The sequence below is a fragment of the Dendropsophus ebraccatus genome, chromosome 4, assembly GCF_027789765.1.
Source record: "Dendropsophus ebraccatus isolate aDenEbr1 chromosome 4, aDenEbr1.pat, whole genome shotgun sequence".
NCBI classification, from domain to species: Eukaryota; Metazoa; Chordata; class Amphibia; order Anura; family Hylidae; genus Dendropsophus; species Dendropsophus ebraccatus.
This window is the reverse complement of record NC_091457.1, coordinates 16,610,932-16,630,981: the sequence shown is the minus strand read 5'-3', so window position 1 is coordinate 16,630,981 and position 20,050 is coordinate 16,610,932. Positions and strand designations below refer to the sequence as shown.

The window sequence follows — 20,050 nt, the reverse complement described above, 5'->3', positions numbered from 1 at the left end:
ATCCATACACCACGCCGGGTAAAAGTGACGGGTTACCAATGTCATCCCGATCACAGTGCCGATCAATAAATTAATAATTGTACAAACAAAAATCTATTGAGTACAGGGTGGTGCATCTAGGATAATCCTAATATATACACTATACCCTGTCATTAATTCATGGAAAACCTGCTCCTGTAGCTGGAAACATGCAGCTATTGCCAAGGACGCCACTATATATGCAGAGTTACATGGCAGAAGTGACACCGCCCACTGACTGAGCCGTGACCCATTGTTAAAGCAACAATCCGTGTTTCTGTTTTTTGCTAAATTTGGTCCATGAGTGCCGCACTAACCCCGCTGTCTCACCTCGGGCCAGTCCTCTAGAGTAGAGAAGAACACCATGGGGGGGGGGGGGGGGGGGGGGGGTAAATATACTACATGGGGAATCCTGGAGGGGGGGTAGCTACAATACTGGAGGCATCATGGGGGTTTAACTACAAGACTAGGGGCATCAGGAGGGTTAACTACAATAATAGAGGCATCATGGGGGTAAACTACAATACTAGGGGAATCATGGGGTTTACAATAATACAAGGGGCATCATGGGAGTTAACTACAATACTAGAGGCATCATGGGGGTTAACTACAATAATAGAGGCATCATGGGGGTAAACTACAATACTAGGGGCATCATGGGGGTAAAATACAATACTAGAGGCATCATGGGGGTAAACTACAATACTAGAGGCATCATGGGGGTAAACTACAATACTAGGGGCATCATGGGAGTAAAATACAATACTAGGGGCATCATGGGGGGTTAACTACAATACTAGAGGCATCATGGGGGTAAACTACAATACTAGGGGCATCATGGGCGTTAACTACAATACTAGGGGCATCATGGGGGTAAACTACAATACTAGAGGCATAATGGGAGTTGCTAACAATACTTTGCCTTGCCCTAGTTGCTGCCAACCCATGCTGCACCACTGCCCTCGAATGATTTTATAAATGCCTAAACGGCCCTTGACAGGAAAAAGGTTCCCCACCCCTGATCCAAGGTGCCACTTCTAATACATATGACAAGTTTACAAGTGCCCCTTTGGAGTGCCAGTCACTACTGCCTGCCATATTTAGTCCCAGCTGCCCCTACCTTCCAGCTGGCATGCATGCCCAGGCTATGAGGGCCCATCCAGTTTCCAACTACCGTCAAATTCTGCTAATACTTCTCATCAATCCAGGGTCCAACCTTTGCTCTGCCATACCCAGTAATATCTATCTGTTCATTCCAGCTGGTACATTGGACCAGTCCATAGGTGCCAGTCAGGAGAGCCAGCTGCTGCCCTATCCTGCTCCACCGAAGCATTTCTGCATTTACATTGTGTCTCTTTCAGCTTAAACACCCCTTAGAGGAAGAAAGTACAGAAAATATTATCATTGTGTAACCTGAATTCCACTCCTACATTACCCCATGATTTCCATTGTTACCAATTTGTGTTCCATCACTTTGTGTGATGTCTATTTTTCTATTGTTCTTGATATATAGAGCATAATAATAATGATTATAGGGCAAATCCCTAATAATTATGTCTCGCTAAACACTTACTGTTACAGCCTTTAAAGGGAACCAATCACCTCCAAAATGCATATATAGCTTTTTAAATGTGCTGTTAGAGCCCACAGCACACTTTCCATACATGTTTCTATATACTCCCTGCCTCCCCCATGAAATCCATAAAGTAACTTTATAAAACTGGCGCCCGGTATGCAAATTACATCAGGTAGTCACCTGGGCGGTGTTCGGCTAGATGGTAGTCACAGTCAGTCCGGGTCCCCTGGGCGTTCTTCGGTGGTAATCACACCCCTCTGGGCGTGATTCAAATCACCCAGTAGCTCCGATGTCACTCGGGAGCGCGCCGGGCACGACGTCGGCGCGCCTACGTTCTTACGCTGCCGCACATGCGCAGTACAGCCGCTTCCATTCAGGCTGTACTGCACCTGTGCAGAATAGCCTCAAACTCAGTGTGAGCAGGAGTTCACGGCTATTCTGCACAGGCGCAGTACAGCCAGAATGGGAGCGGCTGTACTGCGCATGCGCGTCGGCGTACGAACGTAGGTGCGCTGACGTCGTGCACGGCGCGCTCCCGAGTGATGTCAGAGCTACTGGGTGATTTGAATCACGCCCAGAGGGGCGTGATTACCACCGAAGAACACCCGGGGGACCCGGACTGACTGTGACTACCATCTAGCCGAACACCGCCCAGGTGACTACCTGATGTAATTTGCATACCGGGCGCCAGTTTTATAAAGCTACTTTATGGATTACATGGGGGAGGCAGGGAGTATATAGAAACATGTATGGAAAGTGTGCTGTGGGCTCTAACAGCACATTTAAAAAGCTATATATGCATTTTGGAGGTGATTGGTTCCCTTTAATCTTGCATTCAATGATCAATTTGGTCCTGGATGAAAGATACAGTCAGCCAACCTATTACTTGCATAGGTGTAACTTGTAGCTCTTGGGCCCCTGTGCAAAGTCCTTCGCCTACACTGTGCCATCTATATAGCCGCTGTCTTCTTATGGCCTTTAGGTATCCATACATTTATCTCTCATTTTCCCTTATACATAAAAGCTCAGCATGGCCAGTCCCCCTTTAGTAGATGGCCCCCTGTGCAGTCCTCCCTTTAGTAGATGCCTCCCTTATGTGCAACCACTTTGGTAGATGTCTCCCTGTGTAGTCCCCCCTTTTGGTAGATGTCTCCCTGTGTAGTCCCCCCTTTTGGTAGATGTCCCGCTGTGTAGTCCCCCCTTTTGGTAGATGTCTACCTGTGTAGTTCCCCCTTTTGGTAGTTGTCCCGCTGTGTAGTCCCCCCTTTTGGTAGATGTTGCCCTGCGTCGTCCCCCCTTTTGGCAGATGTCCGCCTGTGTAGTCCCCCCTTTTAGTAGTTGTCCCGCTGTGTAGTCCCCCCTTTTGGTAGATGTCCGCCTGTGTAGTCCCCCCTTTTAGTAGTTGTCCCGCTGTGTAGTCCCCCCTTTTGGTAGATGTCCCCCTGTGTAGTCCCCCCTTTTGGTAAATGTCTCCCTGCGTAGACCCCCCTTTTGGTAGATGTCACCCTGTGTAGTCCCCCCATTTGGTAGATGTCCCGCTGTGTAGTCCCCCCTTTTGGTAGATGTCTCCCTGTGTAGTCCCCCCTTTTGGTAGATGTCCCGCTGTGTAGTCCCCCCTTTTGGTAGATGTCTACCTGTGTAGTTCCCCCTTTTGGTAGTTGTCCCGCTGTGTAGTCCCCCCTTTTGGTAGATGTTGCCCTGCGTCGTCCCCCCTTTTGGCAGATGTCCGCCTGTGTAGTCCCCCCTTTTAGTAGTTGTCCCGCTGTGTAGTCCCCCCTTTTGGTAGATGTCCGCCTGTGTAGTCCCCCCTTTTAGTAGTTGTCCCGCTGTGTAGTCCCCCCTTTTGGTAGATGTCCCCCTGTGTAGTCCCCCCTTTTGGTAAATGTCTCCCTGCGTAGACCCCCCTTTTGGTAGATGTCACCCTGTGTAGTCCCCCCATTTGGTAGATGTCCCGCTGTGTAGTCCCCCCTTTTGGTAGATGTCCCGCTGTGTAGTCCCCCCTTTTGGTAGATGTCCCGCTGTGTAGTCCCCCCTTTTGGTAGATGTCCCGCTGTGTAGTCCCCCCTTTTGGTAGATGTCCCGCTGTGTAGTCCCCCCTTTTGGTAGATGTCCCCCTGTGTAGTCCCCCCTTTTGGTATATGTCCCGCTGTGTAGTCCCCCCTTTTGGTAGATGTCACCCTGTGTAGTCCCCCCTTTTGGTAGATGTCGCCCTGCGTAGTCCCCCCTTTTGGTAAATGTCACCCTGTGTAGTCCCCCCTTTTGGTAGATGTCCCGCTGTGTAGTCCCCCCCTTTGGTAGATGTCGCCCTGCGTAGTCCCCCCCTTTTGGTAGATGTCCCCCTGTGTAGTCCCCCCTTTTGGTAGATGTCCCGCTGTGTAGTCCCCCCTTTTGGTAGATGTCGCCCTGCGTAGTCCCCCCTTTTGGTAGATGTCCCCCTGTGTAGTCCCCCCTTTTGGTAGATGTCGCCCTGCGTAGTCCCCCCTTTTGGTAGATGTCCCCCTGTGTAGTCCCCCCTTTTGGTAGATCTCTACCAGTGTATTACCCCCTTTAGTAGATGGCTCCCACGATAATAATAAACACTCCCCCGTGTGGAATAATCAATTACTGCCGACCATTGTCTCTGTAGTCCCCCCTTCACCGGTGGGTTTCCCCATCTTTAGTATAAGGTGCATGGGCAATAGAGATATCTCTGCATCCCCTATAGCTATGGTACCCTTCCTGCTTACTCCTAATGGTTGAAACCCTAAAATATCATTTTCTTACATACTCTTCTATCATTGATTCCTAATTCTTTCTCTCTGCCCATCCCATGTTTCGATGATTCCCTTATCGGTTTGCCATTTGCCACCCATCATAGCAACTCTATTTGTGTTGTTGACATTCTCCCTGGTGTATTAGTGAATCAGGTAATGGTGATCAGTGGCGTAGCTACCATAGAGGCAGGGTAGGCAGTTGCCATGGGGCCCATGCAGAAAGGGGGCCCGAGGGAGAAGGTAAGAGTGTGTGTCCCTCTGCTTAACCCCTTATGTACTGCAGTGTGTAAGTGACCCAATGTTTACTTACATGCTGCAACACAAAAAAGGGTTAACAAACAGAAGACAGAAATCTCTGCTTCACTGCACTGATAACCTCTGACCTCTTTTCTCCAGCTGGCAATCAATTAGGAAAATGTGCAGAGCTCCATGCAGAGGTGAGGGGTTATCAGTGCACCACCAGTAAAGCACAGAACATATAGTGTATATATAAATCTATATGCGCAGTGCTTTGTGTTGTGCGTAGGGGAGGGGGGGGGGGGGGGGGGGGGCTTAATTTTTTTTTGCTATGGGGTCCTGTTAATCCTAGCTACGCCCCTGATGGTGATGGTGCACGTGCTGGCAGCTCATGGCCTCCAGTCTCTTTTTTGCCAGTCTTGCGTAGTTACTGAGTTCAGTGTGGATGTAGTATATGTATATAACAGCAGCTGTACCTTATGTGCCTATGACTCCGTGACCTACTCATACAGTACTCTTGGCAGGCAGGGTTGATGCAGCATTCCCTCTAGCCTTATTTTATAGCGTCACGCTGTATAATTAGGAGGTTTATTACCTGCCGTGTTATGCATACCTGAGCTATAGGGAGGTGCTAGTTTTAATAGTGCTATATATATGTCATTCCTAATAGCTGCATAGAACACACTTGTCATCATGGAGGGTAGATGTCGGTATAGTCCTCACTTCCAAGGGCTTGAGCAACCAGCCCAAAGCACTCAGGTAATCATGCTCATCTACTATATTATTCTAGGGGCACAGTAAAACCTCTCCCGATCTAGAACAGTCTAGAAAAAATGTTGGAATCCTTATCAGATTGGACCTTAGTTTTCTTGGTTAAATCATCTTTCAGTCATTTTTTGATATGAGATATGATATAGCTTAAATTCAGCAATTTGGGGGTCCTTCATTTGTTTCTGCCGTTTACCGTGAAGGATTAATAACATTGCATTTTAATGGATCGGGCTATTCCACACCTGGTGGTGTTAATGTTTGTATTTATTTTTGTTTACATTTTTGTAAATATTTTTTAAAACTTTTATTTTTGTACTTGTTAAGCAATCGCTGGATACTGATCAATGTAATGCTATCATATTGCATTGATCAATTGGATTTGCACTCTACTAGCCATAGTAACTGTTCACCACCCTGTGATCACATTTCGGGGGTCATTTAAATGCTATAATTATTATTACGTGGGGAATTTAAAGTGATAGCACTGGTGGCACGGTCCATTTTTCAACCCCCCCCCCCCCCCCCCCCCACTCAATTCCTGCTATCTGTGACGGTTTCTCCATCTGCAATTAGGCCAACTTGTAGCTGTGGTTTGAAAAATGGACCATGCTGCCAGCATCGACCCGGTGATATAAAAAAAAAATTGCCTTTAGAGAAGTGGTACATTCTCTTTAAAGGGTTAAATGACCGACATCAGCATGATTGCTGATGTCAGTCATTAGCAGCTGATGTCTGCTGTGTATAGATCAGGCCCAGCTCTTCGTAAAGAGGTGACCCTTTATTGAGGTTTCACTCTATTTACCCTTTTTATAGATTGTTTTCTCTTAAGTAACAAACACTTTATAGTCTACTGGGTGTTCTTGGTTATTGGTTGTATTCCAGAGAGTACTGTGAGTGCTGGCTATAGAATTATATTACAATCTTTTACTTAGGGTTCATCAAGGATCTTAAGTTGGGTTTCCCTGCCGCTGTGTACTCTACAGTAGGGTTAGGGATATTGGATTCCAGATATTTGGCTCCATTCGATTGGACTTAACTAAACATTTCCAGCCTGATCATTACTATTGCTATGGTAGTAGAGATTTGAGTACTTCATTGATACGTCAATAGGAGCTGCTGTAAAACTGTGATTGGTCGTGGTGGTGGGGTCTACCATTGTATCCATCCCTCTTTGATCATATGATCTTATTGAGCTTGGCCCAAAGGGGCCGAAACGCGGCGTATGATTACAGTCTATGTGGTACATCACTCTGTCTTGCTCAGCTAATAACATCTATGCTGGTGTCACATTATTTTGCTACTAAAATAAAGGACTGGCAAATAAAGGCAAATCGGACTACCATGGTCTCTCTTCAAGTTATTGGATTGACCAGTTGTAATATGGAGCGCCAGAGTTTTCCAATGTGCATTACCACTACTGTTTGGTCATAGTTTAATGGTCATTTGTGACTCTTTAATACTTCATATCTAGGCTAAAGCTGGATTAAGCTTTCTGGGGACCCCTTGGGAAGATATTGGTGGAGGGTCATATCCCACCTCTGGGGACGGCTTGGACATAACCTGAAACTCTATCAGCCATATATAGGAGAAATTGCTGCACATGGTTGTCCTCTACTGATGAACTATGGAGTCTGATACTCTCTTACGCTGGCCATACACATGGGATCCTTAGCCTTTCATTCGGCTTTCTCTTTCAGTCCCTCTATATACTGTATATGTACACCTAGGTCAGCCCAAGCATTATTGTGTTCTGAATGAAGAGTTGGGGGCAGCTGGAAGACTCCTCTGGTGGTGGCTTATCATACGGAGAACAAAAAGACTGGGAAGTTGAAATCTGTTTGACCCACTGTTTTCCATCATAGTAGAGTCAGGAGTAGGGATGGTCCGAAACCTCCGAGGTTCGAGTTCGTATGAACCCGAATGCTCGGCATCAGATTCCCGCTGTCTGGCAGCTCCGTGCAGCGGGCGGATCCAGCGGGAGGACCGCCTGGAAAACTGGGATACAGCCTATGGCTATGGCTGTATCCCAGTTTTCCAGGCGGTCCTCCCGCTGGATCCGCCCGCTGCACGGAGCTGCCAGGCAGCGGGAATCATTACAGAGAGTTCGGATTCGTACGACACGAACCAGGTTCGGACCATCCCTGGTCAGGAGGTTGACATATTACATGGGTTCTTAGGTTTTGTCTAACAATAATCTATTGTGTATGACCAGCCTAGCTTCATGAGAAAGTCATTCGCATTCCCCCCACTTTTTGGGATCAAGGACAATGGATGGTGGAGGCCTCCTAGTGCTCCAGTTTGACGGACTTTTCAGAGGACCCCCTAAATCTGGTCTTCGTTATTTCTTGGTGCCCTTCTATATCCAAGAGAAGACAATGGGAACAATATCAAACCACCTCTTACACACCTTATCATGGAATAAAGGCAAAAGAACCAGATTGGGGAAGTCAGTACGAGCAATATGTCCCTGTGTCTGGGAGACCAGCATACATACATTGCGGACCCATAATATGGATACTCATCAACCTCCAGTGACTCGTTGTTGGGCCATCCCATAGAAACATAGATAATTGTCAGCAGAAAAAGACCACTGGGTCCATCTAGTTTGGCCTTTTATTATCATCCACTGGGTTTGAGCTGTGAATAGTCCCTTGTGTAAGTATAAGATACTCTATCCTGAGTACTAAATAATTATAGCCCGTGCCATCGCTCCTCCCCGTCAGCTTTATAATGTATCCGCTGTGCCCGACATTCAACACATTTATTTTGCTCTTCGTTTTGGAGACGTCCAATAATTTGTCTAATTACCACTAATACTACATGTGTGCGGATGGTAATCTCCTGGATCTCATGCCTCACCGCTGACACAACAACCTGTCCCATATAACCTCATTGCTGAGCCGAAACCACAACATCTGCATGTGATGGGATAATGGGATAGGACGTGAGCTGGCTGGAGATCGGAAGATCAGCTATTAGGATACTTATCGGTAATGGAGGCTACCTCCAAACATTGGATTGATTTTTAATCTGTCCATATGCAACCCAATGGTCCAGCAGCCCCAATGTCACAGGACCAAGCCCCGTGCGCTGGCTTTACGGTGGTTGTGGTCGGCGACCAACACTGCGCCATTTTTAGAGTAGGAACTCATGTGTATCAGAAGACCTGCACGTGGTACATGAGGCAATTTTGTTTGATCATATAATATACTAATGGTGCGTTTACTCTAAGCGATAATTCGCCCAATCGATCGTTTTACGATTTTGAGGCAACAATTTGGTTTTTGTAACGATTAGCATTTAGACGAATAAATCGTCCGAAAAATCGTTATTGCGATCATTTTTAAGATCGCTTAAGCCTATCTCACACGTAGGGTGAATCGGTGAAAGCGATCTGCGAATTTTTAGCGCACGATCAACGACGATTTGAAAACATGTTGAAAGATCGGAATGAACGATTTTTCGCTCGTTGCTTGATCGTTCGCTGTGTTTACACGAGCCGATTATCGCTCAAATGTGATCGTTATTGCGAAAATTCAAATGATAATCGTTCCGTTTAAGCGCACCATTTCTTCTGATGGTTTTTTATGTAGTTGAGAAGCTTTAGTATGAAACATGTGCGAGAGGTGCAGCCCTTCTCTTGTTCTCCAGACTTTATAACGTTTGATATATCGCTGCCCATGGTGAGACTAACAATTCATTCTATACTTGTTATTATCTATTCCGTCTCCTGGCAGGCTTCATCTACAACATTGTAGCTTCTTTGGAATGCTGGGAGGATTATTCACAGTGAGTTCATTAGCAACTTGACCTCAGAATAACCCTCTCGGAATTACAAAGAAGCTACAATGTTGCAGATAAAGCCTGCCAGCGACTTGTTTACATCAGCCGTCTCAGAAGGGAGGGGGAGACAGAGAGAAAGCAGCAGCTCAGAACTGTGCGAATAGTGTGACCCTCATTAATCGTACATCATAAATGTTTTCCATGGGATAGCCCTTCAGTCTAATTAAAAGGGAGTAGCCACCCAGCCCTGCAATTAATATGAGCGATTTATAAGCACTTTGTAATCTGCAGAGATATCACTGACCTCGCCCGTACATTCTAGAATGACATACAAGCAAAGAAATGATGCAGCGAAGAAACATTTATTTCTAAATCAGGTTCATTCTAGGTTGTGCGTGGTTTTACAACTCTGCCCCATTCTCTTTAATAGAACTGAGCTGCAATACCAAACGCAAACTGAGAACATGAGTGGCGCTGTTTCTGGTAGAGATCAGCTAAGTTTTTGAATCCTGGATTATTCTTTTAGGTTCATTGTGAAAAATAGTAGTGGAGCATCCAATGTCATCAATGTCATACTCGCATGCGCAGTTGTCTGATTTTCTTGTGACTGTTCTATTGCGACTGTGGCAACCTGTAGCGATAATCGCCTGATTCAGCTGATTATTGCTCCGTGTAATAGGGCCCTAAGGGTATGGGGGATAACTTTTGAGGTAGGGAACACCCCTTTAAGTAAATTAGTTAACAGACAATTCTTATAAATATCATTATAGAGTATACATTAAAGAAACGGTAGCACTACGTTTATTGATATGGTCTGGTATTTTTTGTAACCTCCATCATGACCTGGCATCTTGTTGTTTTTGGATTGGAATATGGCCTCACATACTGCAGTGTCTGTGATATTGAAGTTTAAACTTTAATAGGGACCGATGTGTTAAGGAATGTAGAAAGTCCAAACCTTCTTCTAGTATCAGCTAATATGGCTAATTAAAAGTCCTTAAAGGGGTTGTCCAGGTAGGACACTTTTAAAGTGAATGTACCACCCCCTCTATGATGCGGCTCTATTGATTCTAATGGAGCCACTTCATAGAGAGGCGGGGGGTTCCTCCCACTGGGGGCAGGCCAATGCTTCAGCCTAGGTCGGTGCTTGGGAATAGAACGGCACCGTTTCCGGGGACCCGGGCCAGGGTTAAAATAAAGGACCGCGGCACCGGCTTTCTGCGCCATTCTATCTGTGTAAAAAACATAAAGCAAATGTACCTAATGGTACTTTCGTTTTAAATTGTATGCTATGAAAAAGTACTTACCTCCCTGGCTTCAGAGCTATCACCAGTACTAGTACTACTCTGGGGCCTGTTGTGTAGTCGCTTCAGGCTTTAGGGGGATGTGTCCTAGCCCTAGCCACTGATTGGATGAGTCACGTCCCCAAGCTGTGACTGGGACAACAGTGACTGTGGGCGAAGCCAAGTACCGGCAGGAGCATGCGCGCGTGTGTGTAGGGGGTGGGGTGTATACAGCTGGGAAGTGTCCTGTCCGGACAATTCCTTCAAAATAGGTATCAAAATTGCCAAACTATTTTTGTTCCCTGGTTGTCAGTCTTTGTTTTGTATAGCTTTTAACCACTACATGTTTGGTAGTAGTTAATTCGTACATCATTCTCCTCACATAGATAGAAGCCATGGGGAAGCCATCTTGGAGAAGCCATCTTCGATTCCAAATCCACAGCAAATGCTTTAGATGATGGACCCCAATGATCACTGCAGTCATAGCCCACATGTGACATCTGCGGTGGTATCACAATTCCTATCAATTACCTTTAATAATGCTATAAGGGTTCTCACATTATTACTCCTGTCCAACACTTATGTCACCAATACGAATATTTTTCCATTATACCAACTTCCAGTTTTGTTCTTTCTCGGTAGCCTGATGTTTTGACCACGGCAACGGGAAATCCCATTGGATTTAAAACCAGTTCACTGACAGTGGGCCCTCGGGGGCCAATGCTCCTCCAAGATTCAGTATTCATTGGAGAAATGGCTCACTTTGTCAGGGAACGAATCCCAGAGAGGGTGGTGCACGCTCGAGGAGCAGGTAAGAAAGGCTGGAGGGTGTCACTTTTATAAGATGAGGCCCATGTAATTCTATGTATATAATTTTTATTTACAGATCTAGGCTATGTTCACACTACGTAAAACTACGGCCGCAGTTTTACGTAGTGTTAACATAGCCATATGCTGAATGGGATCCCGGCCGGAGCGTACACACATCGTACACGCTCCGGCCGGGAGCCCATGCGGTGCCGGAACAAAACTGACAGGTCAGTTTTCTGCGGCTGGAATTCAGTGAATTACGGCCGCAGAAAGCCCTGTCAGTTCACACAGTGAAGAGAGCGGCTCCGGACGCTCACTTCACTGTGTGCTATGGGAAGCTCTGATGCGGGCACACGCTGATGCGCCCACATCAGAGCTCCGCGGCCGAAAGATCATCCGGCCGGTACTTAAGTACCGGCCGAGATGATCTGGCCAGAGACCGGCCGTTCCGTGACCCGGCCGGGGTCACGGAACGGCCGGTCTCATACGCAGTGTGAACATAGCCCTAAAGTAATTTTATACATCTCATACACCGTACAGAGTGGTTTCAAAATTTTGTTGGTTGTCCTTGGAAACTGACAGCGGTTTAGCCCCACCCCCTGTCTGACATGTGACCTAACTGCTTAGCTCTAATCATATAACTGAAAAATTTAAATTTGAAAACCTCATTTACCTCAATAAAAAGAGAATAATTTTACGTAATGTCATTTATGGCACGCTGTAAATTGTGGCCTAAAAAGTGAAATTCTTCTTTATTCTTATAAATTTTGTTCCCCTCTAAATCTTGTGATTAATTAATGGAATGGGGTAATAGGTAGAGAACCCCATAATGTGAACAGTATTCTTCCTTTTTTTTTTTTTTTTATTCCAGGAGCGTTTGGTTGTTTTGAAGTCACTCACGATATCACCAAGTATTGCAAAGCCAAGATGTTTGAGTATATTGGGAAGAGGACGCCAGTAGCCGTTCGGTTCTCCACTACAAGTAAGCTGTAGGCTTTGTTGGCGCAGAAGTTTGTGCTCAAGACTCCAGAGCTGTTCTTCCTATTATAACTGGTAGCAGAAAGTTGTATGTATTTTCAATTGTCAGTCGTCTATGGTCATCCAGTCACCTACCTGCATACAAATATACAAGGACACAAACACTATCTAGATTTTCCAGGTATTCTCATTTAGACAAGTTAATCTTTGGATCCCCAGCAATAAATCCTGGTACATCTGTACATATCAACACCTCTTCTGTCTTGTATCTTTGACCTATTCCACACGATTATTTCTGCAGCTGGAGAATCTGGGACTTCAGACCTTGTTAGAGACCCTCGGGGATTCGCTGTTAAATTCTATACAGAAGAAGGGAACTGGGATATTGTTGGGAACAACACCCCCATATTCTTCATACGAGACCCCATTCTGGTTAGTATGTACCTCCATCTAGACCAGGCTAAGAGTTACACCACTTGCCACATACTGTGTGCTATTTTGGACAGTATCAGACCCATTCTAGTCTTATGGGCCATAGCGCATGACCACGGATTCCATAATTTGTGAATTTGCCTGGACTGCAAAAAATACACTATGCCATTATACAGACCATATGTGTGGTCCAACTTCCTAGAAATTCATGGCCGTGCACATCCGTGAGTGTTGGTGGACCATGGGTGACACTCCATTGGCCATCCATGCGTTTTGCAGAATGTAGTTTTGTGATCCGTAAAAAAATATTATAGATGTGAACAGAAGGCCTTAGTGTGTTGTAGTGTGTCTAAAAGCACCATTAGTTCTCTGATGAAGTCAAGAGCCATATACGAGACCCTCCACAGTACTTGACCACCAGAAGTCTGTAGTTTACATCACTGTTGACTATATACTCCTGATATACTTCAGATCAGTTTTGGTCCATCCATTCACATCATATATTTATAGATTTTGGGCTAGTATTCCATACTATATGTAAGTACCTCAACAATCGATCATGGCCATGACACTGGAGTGCAACCACCTAAGTCTTTTCTTGGAACATCTCAAAACAATGGCTGGTGGAGCCCATAGTATCTATAAAATGTAAGACAGGGATGGGGAACCTACTGCCCTCCAGCTGTTGCAAGACTACAACTTCCTGCCCAGGCATGATGGGAATTGTAGTTTGGCAACAGCTGGAGGGCCAAAGGTTCCCCATCCCTGATGTAAGAGGAGCTCGTCCATACTATGTCACCTATATCATTAATCATATAGGGGGCTCATCATGAAGATTATTCTGTATTATTCATCTTTACATCTTTTCTCCTGTAGTTTCCATCACTTTCTCATGCTCAGAGGAGAAACCCTCAGACTTATCGCAAAGATCCCAACATGCTTTGGGACTTCTTGAGCCTGCGACCTGAAACTCTTCATGAGGTACCAGAGATTGCTCTTTATGAGGGGTCTGTAATGTAGAAGGTGATTTTCCCGATCATTCGGGGACCTAATCCAGTGGCAGATCCAGGTGGTCAAAATTTCATCGTACTTTCTAGTGGAGGCTGTTCACTTTAACTGGAGTCCTATATTAGGAGGTCAGGTCTGAAGATCAGTGAGATTGGCTACTGCATTGGAGTATACAATGGAATATGGAATATTTCCACACCCTCTCGGTTATGAAGCTAATAATGGGCAATAACTTTCTCAGTTACACATAGGATAGTACATTACCCACACTCTGACCTTTATGAAGTGACCAGCATGTAATCCTTGTAGACCACTGACTTGGGTTAATATACGTGTCCTCTGATACCCGTAGGTCACACACTTATTTTCGGACAAAGGTATTCCTGATGGATTTCGACACATGAGTGGCCATTCGAACCATGCCTTTAGGCTGGTGAATTCCCGAGGTGAAGCGGTATACGCTAAATTCGATTACAAGGTATGTATACTGGTCTGTACAGTGTATATGTCTGCACAGTGCTTGTTGTTGTTATCCACATCAAACAATGCTCAGTAATTTGCGATTACGTTTTTTTCACCATGACTTCTTGTCTTCCCTTCAGTCTGACCTGGGGGAGAAATATCTCCCCAAAGAGAAAGCAAAGATGTTGGCGGGAACAAATCCTGATTATGCCATTAAAGATCTTTTCGAAGCAATATCTAAGGGGGACTTCCCATCCTGGACATTGTACATCCAGGTCATGACCATAGAACAAGCCAAGAAGTTGCCCTATAATCCTTTTGATATCACAAAGGTAAGAAGGCGAATAAAGAGACTACTTTCGGACCACTAAAGTTAACAGGTCTGCCGTGTACAAGTTGGGGTCTTTTTATTGCCACTTTGTTAACGTTCAACCCAACAGATGCCTCCAAAATGTGACGTGAATGGGACCTAAATGGAAAATTTAGGCAGCTTTGCAAATAATTATTTCTGGTTTTATGTATCTCCATGGTAACAGACTACAAATAAACCATTTGTAGTCTGATCCTGCCGTCATATTGCCATCTATATTTACTATACTCCCTGCTTATCTATTGATTGTACCTTGACAACAAGTAGATTTGAGATAGAGTGGGAGCAGATGATCAGACTACACAGTGTTTGCTTGTAGTCTGTTACCCTGGAAACACATAGATCTCTATAAGAGGTGTGGCCTCAAAATAATTATTGGCAGAGTGGCTTAAATTTTCATATTAGATACAACTGACCACAAACGTGGACGTTCCCTTTACTGAGGAGTTTAGGGTGATGTTTACACTTTGTGAGTGTACTGTAGGTACTGTACACAGTGTGGTAACTTTATATTATTACCTACAGGTTTGGTACGAGGAGGAGTTCCCTTTAATACCAGTGGGGAAGTTTACATTAAACAGGAATCCAGTCAATTACTTTGCTGAAGTGGAGCAAATCGCCTTCTCACCACACAACCTGGTGCCGGGAATAGAACCCAGTCCTGACAAGATTTTACATGTAAGATACTGCAAATCTTGTGTACAACTCTCAGCATGCTGGGAATTATAAGGATGGATGAGACAATGATCAATATGAGGACTATAATACTTGTAAACAGCACGGCATATACAGTGCTGTGCAAATGTTTTAGCCAGGTGTGGAGAAAATGCTGCGAAATAAGTATCGGCAATAGACAGTCACAGTCAATGACTGACATTAGTTATCACACTGATATCGATATCGCTAAATGTAGCATTTACAGAATCTAGGAGGTTGTCTGATAGTTGGCCAACTTGTCAGACCTCTTATCAGGGCCCAAACAACAAAATCTCAAGGTATTGATCAGCCACTAGTCAGCTGGAGTCTTTCTGAAGGCTTCCATGCCTGGCATGGTAGATCTGCTATCACTGCCTTACACATGCATCTTCAAGAGGTTAATTTTTTTAATTCTTTTTGATCTGTTTAAGGGGCGCATGTTTGCCTACGGAGACGCTCATCGGTATCGGCTGGGAGCGAATTTTGCGCAGATTCCGGTAAACTGCCCCATGAGGTCCAAAGTAGCAAATGTAGAGAGAGACGGGTTAATGGCCATGGGTGACAACCAAGGTATGTTGTATATGGAGATTGTTCTGATTGGATGGGCTATATATATATATATACATATATATATATATATATATATATATATATATATATATGATGTTGTATAATCATGCCGAATAAATCTTTAATTTTCTGCTCAGGAAATGCCCCCAATTATTATCCAAACAGTTTTGGAGGTCCCAAAGAAAAACATGAGTATAAGGAGAGTGTGTCTTGTATATATGGTGATGTGGATAGATATGACGACTCAAACGAAGATAATTTCTCTCAGGTAACTATAACCCATAGTGTCATGTATTTCAGGCCTGATAGTGTTTTAAGGCTGGGAGGGCAAGCCTGTGGTCTAAGCGTCATGGGAGTAGGTGGTCATGGGAGCTGGTTTTTACAGGGGCTACATCCATCATGTGCTTATTGTTAGTCTGGTGTTCTGGTTCTCTTGACAGGTTAGAAGATTCTATCGTGAGGAGCTGTCAGAAGACGAAAGACAGAGACTTTGTGAGAACATTGCTGAAAGTTTGTCTGGAGCCCAACTTTTCATTCAGAAGAGAGCGGTAAGCTACAGTATCTGCACAACACCCAAAGCAAACCTGGGTAGTCAGCGCTGCAGTGTAAAGCATGGCGGGGGCAGAGACGCAGTCTGAACCTCTGATGAGACTGGAGGTGGATTTCAGACTACCTTAGAGGTGCAACATACACTTACTATAGGCTCAGTGGGTGCAGAGGTGGCAAAGCAGTGTCCCACTGTGTACCCTTTAAGACCTGTTGGTTGGGATGGTCTTTTACAGTACCTTCTTTATATGGTTTTTGTACTGTTAGGTACTTGTGTAATGTTCTTGTCATGTTATGGTATGACATGTGCACTCTTTTGTGGCTATGAGTACGTTAATTCTTACACTACGCATACATCTGGAGTGAGAACATTATAGAGTGGGAGGAGCTTGTCGTACGCCCAACCCCCTCAACTGGGGGAGAAGTCAGACCTCCCAGACTGGAAGAAAGTGTGATAGCTAGTTGATCTTGTCCTTTGAAAGATCTTGCTTGCCAAGCCTAAACCTAGGCTTACTTGGGCTCAACCAGCACCTGTGGATTAAATCCTGGTGATCCATCCTTGTTCCATCCGGAAAGAGAGAGCATGAAACACAGGAGAAAAACAATACTTTAGGACCCTTCAGGGCTTCAGGCCAGACCTAAAAACTATGTGGCTTCCCCAGCTATTCTTCTTCAAGGAACCTGCACCCTACAGTGGGCATTGCAGAGTATGTGAGGACTAAGGGGCCTATTCCACGGAGCAATAATCGACCGATTCGACCGATAATCGCTCCATGGAATAGAGACAACGATCAGCTGATGATCATGTCATTGGCTGATTGTTTATTTAGGTTCAAACCTAAAATCATCGGGCGCGGCGGGCGACCGACCATCTCACAAGCACCATACATTACCTACACATGTTGCAGGTCTTCTCCTGTGCTCCTTCTGCCTCCCGGTCCCACGCGCAGCAGAAGCTTCGGTGCGGCCTGTCTGAGCTGACAGACCGCTCAGCCAATCTTTGGCCAGGACCGCTGCGGCCAGTGATTGGCTGAGCGGTCTGTCAGCTCAGACAGGCCGCACTGAAGCTTCTGCTGCGCGCATGACTGGGAGGAAGAAGGAGCACAGGAGAAAACCTGCAACATGCTTAGGTAATGTATGGTGTTTAAACAAGGGCTGCAAGGACATCAGTAGCGATGTCCCTGCAGCCCTCGCTAAACGATTATTGGGCCGTGGTAATAGGCCCAGTAAACGAGCGCTGATCTAGCAGATTGGCGCTCGTTTACATTATTGATCGGGCCCCCATCAGCCTGAGGAATAGGACCCTAATTCAGGAAATCACTGGGAACCAACCAGTTGCAGTATATCCCTTTTGGGAAGAGAACCCATGACTAGTGTTATAGTGTGGGCTACAGTAAAACTGGAAGGTTTTGGGACCCCCAATATTCTCCTTTGCCCTAGCTAAAGTTGTTTGGTGTTAAATAAAACGACTCTGCCTTCTCCCTTGAAGAGTTGCCTACTTAGGTAAAGACGTTTGCCTTATACAGTACAACATGTCTGTACCGCAACATCCAAGGTTCCCTACATACCATCCAGATGGACTCTGCTATCCCCGCTGTCTTGCTCTGAATGTTCACCTGGCTAACGTCCCCCTTGGTTAGGCCGAGCTGGCTCCCAGTTTAATACCTGGATCCCATAGACCTGTGGCAGTAACAGGATTACAAATTATCTGTATTTCCAGGTAAAGAACTTCACAGAAGTGCATCCGGATTACGGGTACCGAGTGATGGCCGAGCTGGATAAACTGAGCATAGCCAAGCAGGTAAAATAGACAGCCTGGCATTTACTGGGTTCTGGGGCCGTAGAGGATCAGACATCAAGAGACAAATGTATTAGACAGGAATGAAATATTTCTTCCTTCACTCTAAAGGACGAAAGGGCAATAAGGCACCCGCAGGTTACATGGCTGCCGGCATGCTAGCTGCATATAGACGAGATTAACAAATTACTTGGGGCATACGGATGGCATTAAAGTTACTGGGTATCAACTTGGGGGCATATAGGGCGGGCAGCTTATAGTGAAATATAGAGGGGCCAGTAAGTTAACTTGGGGGCATATTAAGGGGGCAGGAAGATAATGGGGGCATATAGAGAGGGCAGGAAGATAATGGGGGCATATAGAGGGGGCAGAAAAGTAATAGGGGAATATAGAGGGGGCAGGAAAGTAACTTGAAGCCATACAGAGCGGGCAGATAGGTACCATATTGATTTGGCAGGAAGCTAACTTGGCGGCGCATAGAGGGTGCAGGAAGATAACTTTGGGGGCACATAGAAGGGGAGGAAGGAAGTTGTGGGGTACATAGAGGGGATAGGAAGTTAATGGGGGCACATAGAAGGGTAGTAAGGAACTTGGTGGCACATAGAGAGTGCAGGAACGTAACTAGGGGTGCACATAGAGGGGGTAGTAAAGAACTTGTGGGGTACATAGAGTGGACAGGAAGGTAACTTGGGGCACATAGAGGGGGTAGTAAAGAACTTGTGGGGTACATAGAGCGAACAGGAAGGTAACTTGGGGCACATAGAGGGGGAGAAGGGAACTTATGGGGTACATAGAGGGGACAGGAAGGTAACTTGGGGCACATGGGGGGGAGGACATTTCTCTGTTGTAAGACTATTTTCTAGAATTATCATCCAGTCCTATTCTATGTAATTGTATGTATAGGAGACGTCCTCTGCTGCTATATATGTATTATTACTTGTCTATTGCAGGGTGTATAACTTTTCTCTATTGTTTTTAGGAACAAGTACCGCAAGAACATAAGGCCCCTATATTACAAAGCGTCAACCTGCACTAAGCTGGATCACCATCTGCTATGTTATCCAACCACAGATATTCTTACAGGAGTTTTCTTTATTTTCTTATTTGGACAAGAAAACCTCAATCTATAGCGACAACATCTGCAGGCCATGACACCTCCTGTACGTCCCGCTTTGGGCCAAAAATTTATTTTATTACATTAGTTTGGCCAATTGGGTCCTTCTGAAGAGACTCCCAAATAATTCCCTGAATCCATCCATGAAACCGAATTCTGCAGAACGTAATAATATGCTTGTCCACCAGATGGCAGCATACTAGAGATGAATTTAAAGGGGTTGATTGAAACTATTGAAGTCATCTGGAATTACAAACCTCTCAGTTTTCTGTAACTATAACTTCCTGTTCCCAGTTATACAATAGTAAGAACAGCAGCTCTGGAGCACAAACTGCTGCTCTCACCAGTGTTCAGACAAGAGAATGGGAACGTACATGTACACATATGAGTTTTATATTTCTATGACTTGTTCCTAATATGACGTGGATACTATAGTAATATATTCTGGATTTATGTATGTTTATGTTCTATATAGATTATTTTGTAAAAAAAAAAAAAAAAAAGAAAAGAAAAGAAAGAAAAACATTGTGATGCGTCCATATTACGGCTATTTACCAGGCTGCACAAGATATCAATAAAGATTTGTACGTAAGTATGGAACAATGCTAATGCTTTAATATTTGTATGATCTCTGTGCTGTTTAAGTGACGGCAGTGCTAGAGTCGGCCCCCGGCATCAGTCACCGACTCTGCCCCAGAGGAGGGGGGAGAACACAGAGCTGCTTCCATGCTGAGCTCTTGCTTCACCAACAGCCAATGCAGAGACAGATGATATGTCACCTACTGGCTTCTCTCCCCTGAACATGATGTAGTCGGCCTCACTGCACACTATCTGCCACTATTCTC

General features: G+C 45.1%; 1 protein-coding gene across 1 annotated transcript; it reads left to right on the top strand.

Annotated features, from left to right (window-relative positions):
- The first annotated feature begins 5,267 nt into the window (after window positions 1-5,267).
- Window positions 5,268-19,798, top strand: LOC138789464 (catalase-like). The gene is made up of 13 exons (XM_069968126.1): window positions 5,268-5,343; window positions 11,064-11,232; window positions 12,103-12,213; window positions 12,511-12,641; window positions 13,518-13,622; window positions 14,002-14,127; window positions 14,252-14,443; window positions 15,007-15,159; window positions 15,609-15,747; window positions 15,885-16,015; window positions 16,188-16,295; window positions 18,014-18,094; window positions 19,071-19,798. The coding sequence occupies exons 1-13, from the start codon at window positions 5,278-5,280 to the stop codon at window positions 19,125-19,127; spliced, it is 1,569 nt and encodes a 522-aa protein (XP_069824227.1). The 5' UTR covers window positions 5,268-5,277; the 3' UTR covers window positions 19,128-19,798.
- Window positions 19,799-20,050: the final 252 nt, after the last annotated feature.